Source organism: Simochromis diagramma, unplaced genomic scaffold (genome assembly GCF_900408965.1).
Source record: "Simochromis diagramma unplaced genomic scaffold, fSimDia1.1 OVJJ01000585.1, whole genome shotgun sequence".
In the NCBI taxonomy this organism is placed as follows: Eukaryota; Metazoa; Chordata; class Actinopteri; order Cichliformes; family Cichlidae; genus Simochromis; species Simochromis diagramma.
Genome location: NW_024387398.1, coordinates 2126501 through 2143012, shown reverse-complemented (window position 1 = coordinate 2143012; position 16512 = coordinate 2126501). Strand labels below are relative to the sequence as shown.

At 42.5% G+C, this 16512-nt stretch overlaps 2 protein-coding genes across 4 annotated transcripts; both read right to left on the bottom strand.

The window, feature by feature from the left end:
• Positions 1–2161: 2161 nt before the first annotated feature.
• Positions 2162–8483, bottom strand: sil1 (SIL1 nucleotide exchange factor). Of its 2 annotated transcripts, XM_040010217.1 has the most exons (12): positions 8354–8482; positions 7785–7888; positions 5923–6070; positions 4928–5033; positions 4680–4785; positions 4477–4563; positions 4273–4368; positions 4070–4191; positions 3450–3546; positions 3094–3258; positions 2761–2925; positions 2162–2678 (listed from the first exon to the last, which is right to left on the bottom strand). In XM_040010217.1, the coding sequence occupies exons 1-12, from the start codon at positions 8457–8459 to the stop codon at positions 2481–2483; spliced, it is 1500 nt and encodes a 499-aa protein (XP_039866151.1). In that variant the 5' UTR covers positions 8460–8482; the 3' UTR covers positions 2162–2480. The 2 variants fall into 2 exon arrangements, with proteins under 2 accessions (XP_039866151.1, XP_039866152.1); XM_040010218.1 differs by lacking the exon at positions 5923–6070 and having other exon boundaries at positions 8354–8483.
• A 231-nt stretch (positions 8484–8714) lies between these two features.
• spdl1 (spindle apparatus coiled-coil protein 1) lies at positions 8715–16140 on the bottom strand. 2 transcript variants are annotated; one of them, XM_040010211.1, is made up of 13 exons: positions 15576–16034; positions 15179–15340; positions 14839–15015; positions 14030–14224; positions 13593–13742; positions 13185–13283; positions 12973–13083; positions 12745–12885; positions 12224–12330; positions 11143–11263; positions 10663–10729; positions 10331–10577; positions 8715–9129 (listed from the first exon to the last, which is right to left on the bottom strand). In XM_040010211.1, exons 2-13 carry the CDS (start codon positions 15338–15340, stop codon positions 8982–8984), a joined length of 1725 nt encoding a protein of 574 aa, XP_039866145.1. In that variant the 5' UTR covers positions 15576–16034; the 3' UTR covers positions 8715–8981. The 2 variants fall into 2 exon arrangements, with proteins under 2 accessions (XP_039866145.1, XP_039866144.1); XM_040010210.1 differs by lacking the exon at positions 15576–16034 and adding an exon at positions 16095–16140 and having other exon boundaries at positions 8717–9129.
• Between the last annotated feature and the right edge of the window lie 372 nt (positions 16141–16512).

The window sequence follows — 16512 nt, the reverse complement described above, 5'->3', positions numbered from 1 at the left end:
CAATAAACTGGACTGGGCTAAAAACACCACAGCACTTTACAGGAAGGGCCAGAGTCGTCTCTATTTTTTGAGGCGACTGAGGTCCTTCAACATCTGCCGGAAAATGCTGAGGATTTTCTATGAGTCTGTTGTGGCCAGTGCGATCCTCTATGCTGTTGCATGCTGGGGGAGCAGGCTGAGGGTCGCAGATGCCAACAGACTCAATAAACTGATTCATAAGGCCAGTAATGTTGTGGGGATGGAGCTGGACACCCTCAAGGTGGTGTCGGAGAGGCGGATGCTGTCCAAGATAAAGACAATGTTGGATAACACCTCCCACCCACTCCATGACATGCTGGTCAGTCACAGGAGCTCGTTCAGTGAGAGACTGAGATTACCGAAAAGCACCACTGAACGGCACAGGAAATCTTTCCTGCCTGTGGCTCCCTGTACAACGCATCCACTTAACACACTGGTTACTGCTACAACTACACGTTTCTTTTTCAGCTATTTATTTATGAGTGACTTATGTATGTATATATATGTATATATTGTACTATTCTTAGTTAGTGTATTGTCTGTCTTGTCTTAATGTTGGTTTATAATGGAGCACTGTAACAAAAAATAATTTCCCCCAGGGATCAATAAAGTATTCTGATTCTGATTCTAAAATGTCATTTCTCTTTCCACCTCATGGTGGCAGCACAATCTGATCTAAGCGACAACACTGAGTGATCAAAGTGCCATTCACAGAATTACACAGGGAAGAGATCTATTTGCATTCTTTACCAGATTAATCTTGAAAATCTATCTTGTACCCATGCACGGTTGCAAATACATCTACAGTGTCTGCACACTTACTGAAATACAGCAGAGAGAATAATCTAAAAGAAAGTTTAATGAACATTTTTGTCTGGAAACACTCATTTTTTATTGTGGAGCTATAAGTTATTTTCTCGAACATACATCAACAGAACACCATCTTTTTCAAATAAATAAGCACATGAATATTTTGAAGTTATCAGTCCAGAGTGAAAATATTACTACAAAACCCACCACACCCCAAAAGAGCTAAATCTATCCAAATTCTACTGCAACTTGCAGCACATTCTTGTTAGTTGCAATAACTTGTATTACCAGACGCTTAAATTTCCTGTAACCTATAGAGTAGAACATATTAGTCTTAGAAAATAACATTTCAAATACAATCCTGTTTTCTTATTTTAAAACGGATGAAAAACGTGTTTCCATTGGGTGTGAAGTCAGGTTGCCTAAGTTACATAAACAGTAATTGTGGTGGGGGTGTGGTCTGTGGCTCTGCTGCAGGGAAGGGGTGGTGCAGTGGGTTCAGGTCGGGACCTAGAGGAGCTGGAAGTGGACTGCTACACCTGGCACAGCAGACGATGTCCTTCTGTCTGTATGCCACCAACAACACTCGTTCATGTTACAGTATCATTCACACTGTCCACCACACAGAGCGGCATGACTTTAAAATTAAGTGTCAAACAGTTTTTACATCCCCATGTGGTCACAAAGTCTGGTTTTCATGAGGCATACAGAGGGGGATCTGGGGATAAGCACAGCAACTTAAGGGTTAACCTTGAACATGCAATCATACAGTGTTGTTTAATACTGTATGTACAGCACTCTATTCCACATTCAGATACTTCAGCCGTGGTTGCTGCGTACTTGACGGTCTTCATAAAATCCGTCGCTCTGCTGCCAGTAAGCATCCACGTTTGTGATCAGTCAGACGTTGCCGACGCTGCCTTCTGCATGAAACTGACTTAACACCCATAACACGCGCACTTACCCAACCTGATGTGTAATGTTAGAGTAAGTGAAGCCAGTTACATCCTGGCAAAGTGAAGTTGCTGCAAAGCACATGACCCAGCTCTTGCTTCCTATCAAACGTGCAGCGGGACTACATGGCCATCACCATGCCACCGTCACTGTGAACCAATTCCTTCTGTGACACATTCACTTGTGACGGCAACCAGAAGAGACTCCATACAACAACAGGGATCACTGCTCTTTGGGATTAGCGGTGTGTGTGCAGTCAGTATGTGCACATCCTCTATAGCATCTGGAGCACATACCTGGACTACACCACCCTACCCACACACACCACCCTACCCACACACACCACCCTACCCACACACACCACCCTACCCACACACACCACCCTACCCACACACCACAGTGATTGGAAGGAAAGCAACGTTATTGATGGTAAAATCACCCTCAATGTGACCTCTCAGAGAGGCCATACGAACAGCTTCAGAAGTGTGGAGAACATTTTTAGGCAACACGTGAAGTATTTGTTGGTTGTGTTCATGCTGACTAATCGCAGATCTGTCTTCCAGCTCACTCGTTATGTCCTCAAAATTGTGTTCCTTGTCCACTGCTCTGCGATCGACTGTCTGACCCCAACAGAGTAAAAGTGCCAGCTCCTCGATGTACGCCATGTTCATATGAAACGTCAAAGTGCTGTCCTCTGATCATTTCATTTTCACTTGCAGTGCATCTATGAGTTCTACAATCTCCTCAAAGTAGCTGTTCTCTTCTCCTAGAATTATTTCTGACTGGATCATGTCCTGGTACTCTTGCTTCAGAGAGTGAAGAGAAGCCTGCAGAGAGCCGTCTGAGCGGTACTCATCCAAACACACTGGAGCCATTGCCAACAAAGCCTGGAGAGCCTGCAAAAAACAGCACCGACTCTCAGGGAAAGTTTTTAAACAGTTGATATACTATTAATGTAAAATAGATGAAACCACCCACCTTCTCTCTGTAGTCATTCTCTGAAGACTCCAGGAGCTGTGGGACCAGAATGCACCAGCCCTTCTCCAACAGCTCCTCCTGCAAAGACACCTTAGAGTACTGACGCCGCCGCTCATCATGAGACGCGTCCAGTACTGGGTCCAGACCTCCCTGGAAGATCAGCTCCTGGAAGAGGAGAGAAGAGATCATGAGAATGATCCCACGAGCTGGGCACTGGAAAGTCCCAACCTACTGATACCAACTTTAATCATTCAGATCATTTAGACCTTGTATTTGAAGAGGAGCACTGCACTGGGCTTGGAATCGAGGAGCAGGAGCGTGCGTCTACTGTACCTTCTCAGTAATCATATCGTATAACATGGTGACGATGCGTGTACGCAGAATTCCACTGTTGTCAGTCCTGAACAGCTCTGACAGGACCTGCAGACCCCCATGTGTCAGGAAGTGACGCTGTGCATAGGGGAAGTGACGCAACAGGGAAGCCACTGCAAACAGAACCTAGACCGAACACACACACACACACTTCTCATTCTTACAAGTCATGGTAGTCTTGAGAGTTTCCTGGATGAGAGGTGAAGCATCTTCACAAACCTAAACAAGTCGAGTTGCCTTCTTTTGTCAAGCTCTCTGTGCAACGTGTTGTCTCCAACTTTCTGAACATAAACTGTAAGCTGTGTGTGTGTGCTTACCTTTTTTTGGACTCTGAGTTGCTGAGCAGTGGCCAGCGTGGTTAACAGTGTCTGCAGAGCGCCATTCTCCACGGCTTCAACTTGAACTGCTGGATTACTGCAGGACACACAAAGTGTGACAACGCTGACAGTCGTGTTTGCTTTCAACTCAAGTGTTTTGCTCAGAAGAGATTTGAGACTTTCAAGACTCATATTCAACTATTTATTTGACTATTATTTGGAACTTTTCGACGCCTGGAAGTTGCTGCTTGGCTTTCAAAATTCAAATTTGTTTTTTTTCCAAAAAGAACCCAAAACCATGATGTACCACATGTTGTGCAGCCAGTGTTCTGTGACATTATACGATTTCATCTGATAAGCTGCAGCACTGTTGGAGTGTCATCACAATCAGGGTTATTGCATTACAACTCAGTCACATAGTAAACAAGAACAAAACAATGTTGTGCACAATTTGTAGAGAAAAGTCAAAAATGTATTTAAAAACCACCTGTTTTGATTTTAAACAGCTACAGAAGCTCGATGTGATCACAGACACCACTGTACAGCAAGAAGTGACATATCTGCATATCTGGAACATCTAGCTCAGACTAATCAAGCTTAATCAAGTCTAAATATCATACCTGGCTAATGCAGAGCCCAGGACGAAAGCAGAGCTTTCCTGTAATCTGAAGTCAGAGCTGTTCAGACCTTCTAAAAGGAACTGGAGGCCCCCCATGGAGCACAGAGTCTGAGCATTATCCACCTAGCACACATACAAGCATGCAAGCAGGGTTAGAGACGGGACAATTCACCACAGTGTGAAACATCATCCTGTGTGTGTTACCTGATGCACCATATATTCGAGCTCCGTCAGGATGCTCAGTCTTTGTTCGCTAGTTGAGTTGCTGCTGTTGAACTGCTCCAGCAGACGCCTCATTATCTACACATGCAAGAAACTTCATTTGACTGAAGCTCAAAACGTTTCACAGTAACAGCTCACTCAAAGTCACGTCACAATCATACGTGAGATCCAGGAACACTGATGTACCTGAACATCCGTCTCCAGCAGCAGGTCCAGCTGAGCCATGTCTTTCTTCAACTCCTCCATTGTGCGAAACTTAGAAGCCACAGAGTCCTAGAAGCGCCCAGCGAGCAGTGGAGACACACAGTAAAGGCTCATATGTGGGCACACTTAAAGCTTCTGCTGCCAGCATGTAATCAGAAGTTCAACAGTGGCATTTGTGCTGCTACCTTCTGCTCTGTGTCCTTGCTTGCAAGCTTCCAGTCCTCTTTTATCTTCTTCATGGCTCGTTTCAGCTCATCGGGATTAAAGGAAGACCGGAGCGCTTCTTCCTCCCTGCAAATGTACACTTTTACTGCAAAGCCATTTTATCTTTTCCTACTACTGCCCCCTACTGGGTGCACTTTGCTGGAAGAAGTATTAAAGGGAGCGAAATAAACTACTGTCTGCAGACTGAAGTTTTAGCCTGGACCCCCACCTGTGCTCCTCTGTCCAGTATTTCAGCTGCTCTTCTCCCAGTCTGACCTCCCTCTCACCTGTCTGCAGATTCAGCCTCACGTGAGAACCTTGTGGCACCGCCTGACCTGTGTGTGCACAGACAGAGTTGCTCAAAATAATTATACGACTGCTGAATATTATGAAACTCGTGAGCTCGCAGATTGATGCGACCCAGAAGCAGCAGAAAATGGATGGATGCAAATACAAACTGATGTTTGAGTCAGCTAATGGCTGTGTATATGTGATATAAGGTCCCGCATAAAGGCCTTTAGTATGTGCAGCAAATCATGTCTGTCAATAACAACAATTACACGCTGCCACACTCTAATGTGAATTTTTGTAATGAAGTACTCTGAAAATGTTTTGAACCACCCTTCTTGTTGCTACATTTAGATTTTCTGCTTTCTGAAAGTCTTTCAGAGCCTCTTTGTGCACTGGCTGCCTTTCACTTCTTTTCACTCTAGACTTTGTACCTTTTGGTTTGTTAAGCCACTTAACACCAAATCATTCAAGCAGAAAAAACACCAGCTAGGTTTAAGGGTGAACCAGACAACACTTTGTTACCAGCTTGTAAGAGACTAAACATCGTTTCGTTGGCCTTATTAACAGGACATCCATGGAGATTGCTACAGTTACTGGGACTCACTCCCTTCTGGAGCCACCAAAGGAACTGCAACATGGGTAAGTGTTGATTGTTGCATCAATAATGGTTATTTAACAAATATTGGCTATCACAATAACTGTGTTGGTACGATTAAACTTCACAGATACTAAAATGATGATTTTGCATAGAGAAAATGTAACAACCTTTGTGAGGTTACATGAAAGGAGGATCAAATAAATTCCATATGGAGGCTTCATCTATCCTCATCTGAAGCATTAGATCATACACAAAGTTGTGTTTATCTTAGGACTGATTGTCATTATTCAGAACCAGAGAAAAAGCCCTGTGAAGGAAAACACTGAGGGCATGACCTGGTTTAAGTGTCTGCCACTGCTCACTGGGCTGGACAACGTCTAAATCTCCTTCATCATCTTCCACATCATCTACTGCCACGTCTTCCTCTTCACCGTTTACAGCCTCATGTTCTGGGTTTTCCACCACGATTAAATCGCCTCCAGACTGCACAAAGAGAAACATGGGAAGAAATTTAGACACCTCCCTGGTTTAATGACAAACACCTTTCTTTGGGTTTCATTCAAACTCAGATGTCATTTTTGATGGTGCTTGATTATTAAACTGCTGTTTTTTTATTTTTACTTCATAGCTCTTACATCAGCATACGAGCACTCCAGCTCTAACACTCCAAGATCTCTAAAGAGGCTAATTAACTTCATGGAAATATACCAGCATTTATACAGCGCCTTTCTTTTCTTTAGTGTTACTAATCATGCACAGCCCCTTTAGACTATGAGTCACATTCCTCCTGAGAAGCGACAGTGCACAGAACAAAGGCATCATCGCTTTTAGCATGTAAAACAAGGAGACCAGTTCTGCTGATTTGCAGCCCTTTATTTTTATTCTTTGCATGAGTCCTGGTACAAGATACTGTCATTTATGGTGTACTGCCATAAAAACACTGATGTCTTCATTTGTTACCAGCAGAGATGGGCAGTAGCGTTACTGTAATCCGATTACTTTTTTAAAGTAAGGAGTAAAAGTAAGGGATTACTATTGCAAAAACGGTAATTAGATTACTTTCCCGTAGGAACGCTGCGTTACTGCAAACCCTGATTTTTTGCGAGAATGTCTCACGTCAGTGACGTAAGCGAGTGTGACGTTCGTGACAACAGCTGTGTGCAGATCAACAATGGATCATATATCGAGTGCGGAGAGAGTATGAGCGTGCAGCGTTTAAAGCGTGGAAGTACTGACCTTACTTTGAGTTTGATTCCATAAAAAGTGACAAAAACATTAGTGTCCGTTGTGCGTGGGAAGAAAACTTCTTTTTACAGCAAAAAAACCCCTAAACTTCCAAACAGTAGCTACGACGTAATGGGAAACTCACGGAGAAACTCGCGGATTCTTCCACTGACCGCGGCACACCTGCACCAGGGTAAACCTCCGCCTACTGCACTCCTGCTTTACAGGTGAAAATAGAGCAACAGGACCGCTGAGTCTTTGACTTTATTTATTTTCTGCTGTGTTTTACTTGCATCTATTTGAAAGACTGAGTGTAAACACAAAAAATATTTTATTTTATGTGCTGGAATGTGCAGAAAATAGGTTTAAATGTTAAACTAATTTCTTCCAGTCAGTGAATGTTGCATATAATTAAATTTTTACTTGATGCATAAAGTTAAAAGATTAAAACTAATAAAACAAGTTTAAAAAAGAGACTTTTCCATTTGATTACATTTTGTATGATGGATTATGCAGAAAAAGTAGAATTGGGCTGAAAGATCTATCGCTTTATCACCTATTCAGGTTGTAAATCGTGTTTTTAAAAACTAACTAAGTAATTAATTACTTTTGAAAATAAGTAATCAGTAAAGCAACGGGATTACTTTTTTGGGAAAGTAATCAGTAATTAGTTACTGATTACTTTTTTTTCAAGTAACTTGACCAACACTGGTTACCAGTGAGAGTTACCTGGGTTAAAAGGTAACAGCTTTTATCACACCGCTAATTCCAGCCAAGTCCCAGCTGCAGCTGAAACACACGTGGATGTTCTCACGAGTCTTCAGTTTGCCCACAGACAGGCTTTGACCAGCAGCTCTTTCCACCCATCACTGCTGCCAAATCCATCTTATCACAGGTGCAGCGAAACTAAATGACATGCTCGAGAACATCTGAGAACTTTAAACATCTTATCAGAGCAAAAGGTTTAACCTACCTTGTGGCCAAGAATGCTGGCTATGTGACAGTAATGCAGCACCAAGAGGACGGCCAGGATGAAGGAGGTTCCCCCGACATGAAAGGGTATCAGCTTCATGGTGACTGGAATACACAGCATGGCATGTCAGAATCATAGCTACCTTCAGGTGCTGCATGAGCTTTACGAGGAGGGTTAACCACTACACCACTGGTCATTATTGCTGTTCTCCAGCCCGGGGCAAACTCCACTCTCTAATCTCGTGTTTTAACCAAAAAAATGGGACTAAACTACTTTTTGTTCCGTCTCTGGTGATAATCTGCTTTGAGAAATATGTCGATTTAAAAAGTCAAGATGTTGAATAGAGTCTGGCGTGACTCACCGGGCTGTGAGCGTCTTTACAGATTGGCTACCAAAAAAGTAACACAATGACAGCTCTACACATGTTTGCATATCTAGGCGACACAATGAGCACGTAAGTAACGCCGTAACAGCTGACAGCTAAGAGTCCCCAAATCCCGAGGAACCAGAAAGCTGCGACCAAGGACCGCTCCATGACGGCGACAGCGTTCAGGTTAGCAAACACTCACCAGTCCCAGCGACAGTAGAGCAGCAGTGAAGCTGAAGCGATGCCTTCACCTGCTCTGACAGTTCCCGCAGACATCCGAAAGCTTCTACTTTTCCATCGATTCTCATTGGTCCACGTACAGCTTCTCTTCTTTGAGCTGCGGTACAGTACAAACCTCCCGCTGCTGCCCCCTGCTGGTGCAGCGTGTTATATATTCAAATAAACGGGATACAGCAGCTGGTGTCGGAGGTGGCATATTTTACACATATTTATTATACAGGCTATACAGTACATAAAATCAAAATTCACATGTTTTATGTAACTGAAATGTTTAATTATGTGGGCTAGAGAAAATAAGAAAGTTATAGAGTATATTTATATGAAACGTATGTATACTTACTGCACTTGATGTATTTTAACGATATATGTTGCATATCACAGAATGTAACAAGAAAGAATTGAAAAAATGAATATACAGCATGTTGGAAACATTTTAATAGATTTAAATGTGTGGGTACAATTGTAGAACAAATTAATAATTATAATATTTATAAGAACAGAAGTTATTTTATTTTAAAGACTATTAGAAATGACAGCAGCATCATATACATGTCCACATGTGACGGTGTGTAGTCCAGGCCTGATGAGTCCTACTGCTGAGCGCACTGGTTCTCCATGCTGCTGTTAGAACTGACATGGATCATCTCCACTGCTTTCTGTTTCTTTCTCCTCTCCTCTCGTTTATTCTGCTGCTGGTTCTCCTCCATCACTTTCTCCTTACAGTCAGCTGAAGGAGAGCTGAGAACAACCAAAAACAATTCAGTTACTGCTCATTCGGCTCCTGATCTTACAGTTTTCATCTGTACTTAGTCAACAACACGATGTGCCAAAACAGGACTAAAGTTGCGCTGAGACTATTTATTTTTAAACAAGCTTATTAGTGTCATTAGAAGAAAAAGCATTTGACAAAGTAAACAGGACCTTTCTCTTCAGCACTCAGCTTCAAATATGGATTTGGCAAGTCATTGATTCTTTCATTGATTCAGAAAAACACTAAACACTTTAAAATATTTGCAATTTTCTTTGAGCAATATGACAAAACCATAAAATTAAAGGAACATAACAATTCACAGGGAAAAAAGGCCTGATGCTTTATTATTAGTTACTAGACCCACTATGTCAGAAATTAGAATAAACCAACCTCGCAGTAACTCTTTAAGGATGCCCGAGCTTCTACAGCTCACAATTCTTCCCTCCCAACATGAAACATTTATTTATATAGCACCAAATCACAACAGTTGCCTCACAGTGCTTTAGATTGTAAGGTAAAGACAACAGAGAAAACAGAGGAACCCCAACAATCATATGACCCCCTATGAGCAGCACTTTGGGACAGTGGAAAGGAAAAACTCCCTTTTAACAGGAAGAAACCTCCATCAGAACCGGGGGGGGCCATGTGCCATGAGCGGTCGGGGGTGAAGGGTGGAAGACAAAAGTCATGCTCTGCTATCAAAGGCCTTTTTTTATTGGCCAAATTGCAACAGTGGAGACAAACATTCTCTCCTATACCAACTATCAGTGTTTCCAATAACACCGACTACAAATTCTACTGGAAAAACAAAACAAAACACAACCAAGAAACATTAAATTTTCCACTCAAAGATCACACTGTGGACTAGAATCAAACTGCCAATCACAATCACCCCATCATCTTCATCACGAGGAGCATAGATATTACAGAGAACAATGCCTCAACTTTTCAAAACCAAAGATTAAAACTCATGAAATCCTTCCAGTTTAACAAATACAGACAAAATGTTACTAATAATCCCCTAAACAGAAAAATCACCTGTATTTATGCCTTAGCTGCAACTTGTGGACAGAAATTTATGTACAGTCATGTAAACTACCTTGGCGTCTCTGCAAGGTCGGGGTTAAAGCCAACGCTAAACTCCCAAGAACTTAGTTGGTCGTACAGATCCCTGCTGTTAGTACATACCTGGGGTTGGGAATTACACTAGCTTCGTTTTCACTGATCTTCACACACTTTGCAGGCCGTGGCTCAGCCTCTGAAACACCTGCTGAGGAGCTCAGTGGAGGACGCATGTCAGCCTCGGGGTCAGCTGTATCTGTCACCACAGCAACGGCCTCCTTGGTCCGGTCCAGGGGTGCCGCCTCCACGGAGGGTGTGATGTCAACAGGAAGTTTCTCTCTCTTTCTCTTCTGGATGAGATTCTTCTTTGCCTCTGCAGGTGACAGCACAGTTACAGAGCTGCAACAACCCCGGCGCATGTGTACATGTGTACAGAGCGGGCGCGCTATGCTACATACCTTTTGGCTCATATTTGTGTTGGAGCTCCTCTACTCGCAACTGTAACTTGATCTTGTCACTCTGAGCCTGCAGCAGGAAATGGAAATATCCAATCAAATAGCAAATATAAGATCACAGCAGATACAATAGTCCACATCCTGTTCTCTTTATTTTAGCCTCAAAATGAAAATGTTGAATATTAACAAAGGAGAACATTTACTTACAAAAATCCCATCATGGGGCTCAAATTTACAGCTCAGTAGAAGAAACAAACCAAGTACATATACCAACTAGAGCTACACGATTACTGTAAAACTATGAAGTTATTTTAGTATTGTTACTTTTTTAGGTGTAATTTTATAATTATTTAAGATTTCCACAGAAAACACTACCTAGAGGTAAAACACTACCTCTTGTGCTTCCATCTGCTTTGTAGTTTTAAACGGCACTTGTAAGAGATACTAACACAGGGAAGTGCTGCAGTCAGAGCAGCCTGTTACCTGTTTGAGCAGCCGCTCAGATGTGAAGAGTTTCCTCTCCAGCTCCAGAGCTCTCTGACTCTCTGACAAAGACTTCATCCTCTGAAGAGAAAGCTCATCTCTCAGACGCTCTGCATCCTTACTAAGACACACACACACACACACACACACACACACACACACACACACACACACACACACACACACACACACACACACACACACACACACACACACACAGAACCTATTTGAAGCCGAAGTTAAACATGTAGATGAAATAACTGAAGTCTAACCTTCTTTGTTACAGTAACAGTTAATTTTTTATCCTGAAAATATCAAATCTTCCCAGTGCAGACAAATATGTGTTTTACAATTACAAACACTGATTCATGAAGCCAAGAAAACCAACCACCTGACCCAGACTTCCTGCATAAAGATCGAAAGACAGAAAACTCCGTTATAAATGGATAAAACCTCTTTTGTTCTACAATGGTTTCTTCAGCTGCACAGTGATTCTACTTCTATTCTAACGTCTGAGCCTAATTACTGTGGCCGTTTTCCCACTTTCATCCAAGTCCAACAACACTGTTACATTAAGCACCCAAGGACCGTCTATAAGGTGGCGGACTTCAAGTTGTCTCCAGATGAATGGGGCTCAAAGCACTGGCTTCTTCACATAAATTTACCTGTAATGTATTTTTCCCATCGATCCAACCTGTTGTCTTTTTTGTTTCGTTTTTTAAAGCTACATTTCCAACATGTTTTTCACGCGTTGTCATTGTGTCAACCTGAATATCTCAAATTAAAGATAAATTGTTTAACGTTGTTTCACTGACCTTTCTTTAAAGCACTTTCAGTGTTCAAGCAGAGCAGAATAATCACTGTATCAGTCCATTTACCATGAAAGTGAACCAAGATTGTATGCTGTTCTAACAAGCCAATAATCAGACATTTATGGATACATCTGTCCCAAAATATGGATCCAGACTCATTTTGATGGCAAGAAAGGCCAACTGACAATTTCATTCTTTTATTCAGATCATTATATTTCTAGTAAACCTGTGGATGGTCAAGCAAAAGGCCAGAAAACAGCCAAACTCACACAGTGTTGCTGAGCTTCATTTTGAGCAGGTCGGTGTAGTATGTTTCATCCTGGCCATCTCCATCATCGGCTGGAGCCGGGTTAGCTGGCTGAGACTTCAACAACATCTACACACGGAACAAACGACATGTGACTGTGTGTCCGAACCTAGGAGAGCAGGTGCAGCATTTTATCTCATAAGTAAAACAGCACAAGTTCATGTTATGTGAGAGGCTTAGCCGAGCTCCGGTTAAAGCAGAAAACATCCCATTTGCTAGAGACATAGCTCTATCTGAGCCTGTAGTTTTCTGTAGATTTTGGACTTGTTAATATCCAGCTCTAATTTATAAATGCTATGCTAGCGCCTCTTAGTCTGCTGGGAAAGTTTTTTCCAGTAAGTAGGACTAACGTGAAGTAAATCTGCTCTAAAAGCATTTTGTGTAATTGTCTGTGGAACAGGGCAGGTGTTACTCTCGCACGAGCGCACACACTTTCTGAACGTGAAGTCGTTCTACAAACTGCACTGACTGTTACGTTCTCACCTCCACCTTCTCCAGCCTCTGCAGTTTAGTCATCAGATTCTGGATCTCTCCATTTTTCTCCGACAGCATGGACTGCAGTCTCTCCAGCTGAGCAGGGTCAGCCCTGGAGCCCTGCAGCTGCATCAGAGTGGCTATCTGCACCTGCACCAAACACGCACATCCATACTGTCAGCCAACCACCAACCAGTTACAAACCGGCGACCGACCAGATGAGCTATCGCACGCTACCTTCAAGCGCTGCATCTGCTGTTTGCTAAAGGCGTGTATTTTCTGCAGCGACTGGTACTGGACCTTCACACTGATGAGCTGCCTCTCCATCTCAGCCCGCTTATCCTCCAGCTGCAACACAACATGGAGCCATTTACTGAGGTTCCAGGTTCGATTCAAGCACAACTCTGGACTTACAGAGAGACCTGCTGCCAAAGGAAAGTGTGACACACCTCAGCAAACAGCGAGTTCCCTTTGCTGTTTGGATCCTGGGCCTGCTGAAGAACCTGATCCAACTCGATCTGCAGATCCCTGTTGGCCTCACGAGATTTCTGTCATTACAGAGAGAGAAAGACAAAGACTGAAGCGACAGTCTGTGGAAATGCTTACTGTGTGAAACTAAACACGCTTCTCTGCAGCAGAGTCGGATACAACCAACCAAGCAGCAAGTACGAGCTTCATCAAATGCACAATATCATCTCCTACTTGCCTAATTTCAATCGTTCCATTAATACTTTTAGATTATTATATTGTTAATCTATTTTGAGATTAGTGAAAGTGCTTATTTAAGACCTTTCCAGGCATTTCCACCCCTGGTGTGACTGCACAACACAGAGAACAGCAGACTGTAACATGTTCACCTCTAATGCATTGAACCAGGACACCGCTTCTTTCTCCCTTTCCTCCTTTTCTTCGGTGATTCGCTCCAGCTGCCGCTGCAGGCTGCTGTTGCTCAGTTCCAGCTGCTGCTCCTTGTACTGCGATTCCTGCAGTGCCTGCTCCAGCTCCACCTGGCAGACAAACAGATTACACCACATGCTGATTCAACACCTCTTCTTCTCATGCCATTAGTGATTTTTATTCATCTAGGTACTTCTCGTGTTAGTTGACGTGGATGGTACATGCTTTGTGGTGCTCAAAGGACCAAAAACATCTGGAAAAACTAAGCAGCTTGTCAGATCCACAAGCCTTTCTGTGAACAGCTTAACATAGCAGCTCAGCTCTGGATGGTCTCTATTATCACACTGTCGCTGTGAGAATGAGCCGTCTGTAGAACCTTCCTTTGTAAGTCACTCACTTTAACGTTCTCCAGCTCTATGATCTTCATCTGCACCTCTATCATTTCCGACGTCATGGAACTCTGTGTGTGTTCATTTAGAGCTCGGAGCTCCTCCGTCTTGTTATTCAGCGTCTCGGTCTGCATTTCCAGCTTATGTTTCAGCTGTTTTTCATTCAGCTGGGACTCTTCTAGAGAAGACTGCAACCTCAGGATCTGAGACAGCAAAAACCACAATCACAGGTTGGAAAACAACATGACAGCGTGGATCCATCCTGCCGTGTACCAGTCAGGCTGTGAGGGATATTTTCTTGGTACACTCTGAGCCCATTAGCACTACCTGAGCATCGTTTGAATCCTGCAGCATATCTGAGTATTGTTGCTGACCATGACCCTTTATGACCACAGTGTCTCTATGTCTGCTTCCAGCAGTGTAATGCACTGTTTTCTACAACAGGACAGTCACTGTACTCATACAGATGTGGTGGAATGGGAAATTTGCATCTGTATGTACAGCCAACAAATCTGCAGCAACTGTGTAACTCCATCATTTCAATACAGACCAGATTCTCTGAATCATGTTTCCAGCCCCAAAAAGAATGAAGGCAGTTCTGAAGGCAGTGACAGCGTGGTACACCTCAACAACTATCTCACTTTACTGCTCTAACAGCCACTCAAGAATTGGGGCTTTTACTGGTGTAAGATACCATAGTGCATTTAACCTCATAACTCACATAGATACACGTAGTACACATTTAGCATAGCTCCCTATCCCTAATTTCACTCATTAGTACAGGTCTCATACCAGATGAGACCACGTGCTGTTGTACCTTGTTGTGAAGCTCACTGAGTGCCATGCTATGAGCCCTCTCCAGATGTTCTTGTTGTTCTTGAAGGTGCCGTTTCTGCTGATTCTTCACACAGTCAAAGTCCGACTGCAGTGATTCCAGCATCCGAGTTTTCAGCTCCACTTCCTTCTGCAACGAGTACTTGTCTTGCTCGAGAGCCTGTGGCACACACATCAGACAAAGATAGGTGGAGAGGTCTGAAACAATGATGAAGTTAGTTTGGATGACCAACAGGGCGGGAAACTTAGGAAAATAAGGACTTTTGTATTGGGCTCATGGCAGTTTACTGGAGCTTTTTCTCTTTATTTGTGTAAGAGCGGACCTCAAGGGCGTTGGTCATCTCTACTCTTTGTTCATCCAGTCGGTTCTGCAGCTCCACCTGCTGGTTGAGGAGATCCAGGCCAGCTTGAGCAGCCTGATGAACCTGCTCCTCCTTCTCTCTGAGCTGGATCCTCAGTACCTTGATCCCCTCTTCTGCTGCCATCTGGAAAGTGAAGGACGGAGAAATGTGTGTTAAAGTCTGTTGTGTGCTCCAGTCTTTACCGAAAAAGCCCGTTTGCTTATATTATATATATATATATATATATAAAATTTGATGTATCAACCTTTTGAATCAGCAAATATTGGTGTCAGTCTTAACAATATCCAGTTCCTGAATTATTTGCTATCACCATGTGACTTTTATTTTATCTATCGTTTTCATTTTCTCTGTCACTTACAGTCTGATGCAGTCAGAGGCAGCTTTGAGATTTTTTATACTCCACTGTCTAACTCAGAAACAATGCATGTATTTAAAAAGTGACACACAAAAGTAATCAAAAAAGGCTTAAATAAATGCAACCGTTTATGCTAACGTCTATACCGTGCTCTCGTTTATTTTGTAAGACAGTGCTATACAGCCTTAATTTCCTTATTTCCAATTAATCTGAAGCTAACGTCCCGCTGTTAATAAGATTAATAGTGACAGTAAATGTCCAGGAGGACAATAAGCAACCGCTACAGCAGATATAAAAGCAACAGTATCGGCCAAAAAATGTCAACAAGTCAGGTAAAGATGGCTAGCTCCTGCTCGTATTCAGCCACACAATCTAAGCCTGGGGGAGGTTAAGATTTCAATATGACAAACTCCGAACTAACGACATTTTCTTTTAATTAGCAGCAACAACTCTACTGTGGGCAGTTCTTCTACTGACGAAGTGCCTATAAGATAGATAAACAATAACAAGGATTAAATATACCTTGTTAGCGATCAGTCAAAGCGCCACAATTTGAATCCGACTCCAACCAGTTATCGCGACATCTTGACTCGGCGAGACTTTTTGGGGATTCGTCAACCTGGCGTTGTTGAGATATCGCCCTCTAGGTATGGAGGACCGAGACACTTGCGCACATCGAAATAAACAATTTCATTGATAAATAATTAATAGCGCAATTAAATATTCATTAGTACCTTCATTTACACATGATTTTTTTATTATTAAAGGGATTAATGTTGTGATAAATTAATGGACAGTAAAAACAGTAGGTACAAATAAATATTTCTAAATGTATGAATCCATTCATAAATTCAATTTATTTTAATCAAATTTTAAAAATAGTCAAATATGTACTCAAATTCAACAACTTTGGATGGTAGTGAAGAGATACCAGATGGCT

What these genes read in the sequence shown, in the direction of transcription:
- spdl1 (XM_040010210.1), bottom strand. Translation starts at nt 15,340, where the DNA reads ATGGCAGCAGAAGAGGGGATCAAGGTACTGAGGATCCAGCTCAGAGAG. An exon ending in AGATGACCAACGCCCTTGAG is followed by an intron (nt 15,016 to 15,178) that starts GTCCGCTCTTAC and finishes TGTGTGCCACAG; the next exon opens with GCTCTCGAGCAAGACAAGTA. An exon ending in TAGAGCTGGAGAACGTTAAA is followed by an intron (nt 13,743 to 14,029) that starts GTGAGTGACTTA and finishes TTTGTCTGCCAG; the next exon opens with GTGGAGCTGGAGCAGGCACT.
- sil1 (XM_040010217.1), bottom strand. Translation starts at nt 8,459, where the DNA reads ATGAGAATCGATGGAAAAGTAGAAGCTTTCGGATGTCTGCGGGAACTG. An exon ending in CCAGCATTCTTGGCCACAAG is followed by an intron (nt 6,071 to 7,784) that starts GTAGGTTAAACC and finishes CTCTTTGTGCAG; the next exon opens with TCTGGAGGCGATTTAATCGT. An exon ending in GTGGCAGACACTTAAACCAG is followed by an intron (nt 5,034 to 5,922) that starts GTCATGCCCTCA and finishes GTGCACACACAG; the next exon opens with GTCAGGCGGTGCCACAAGGT.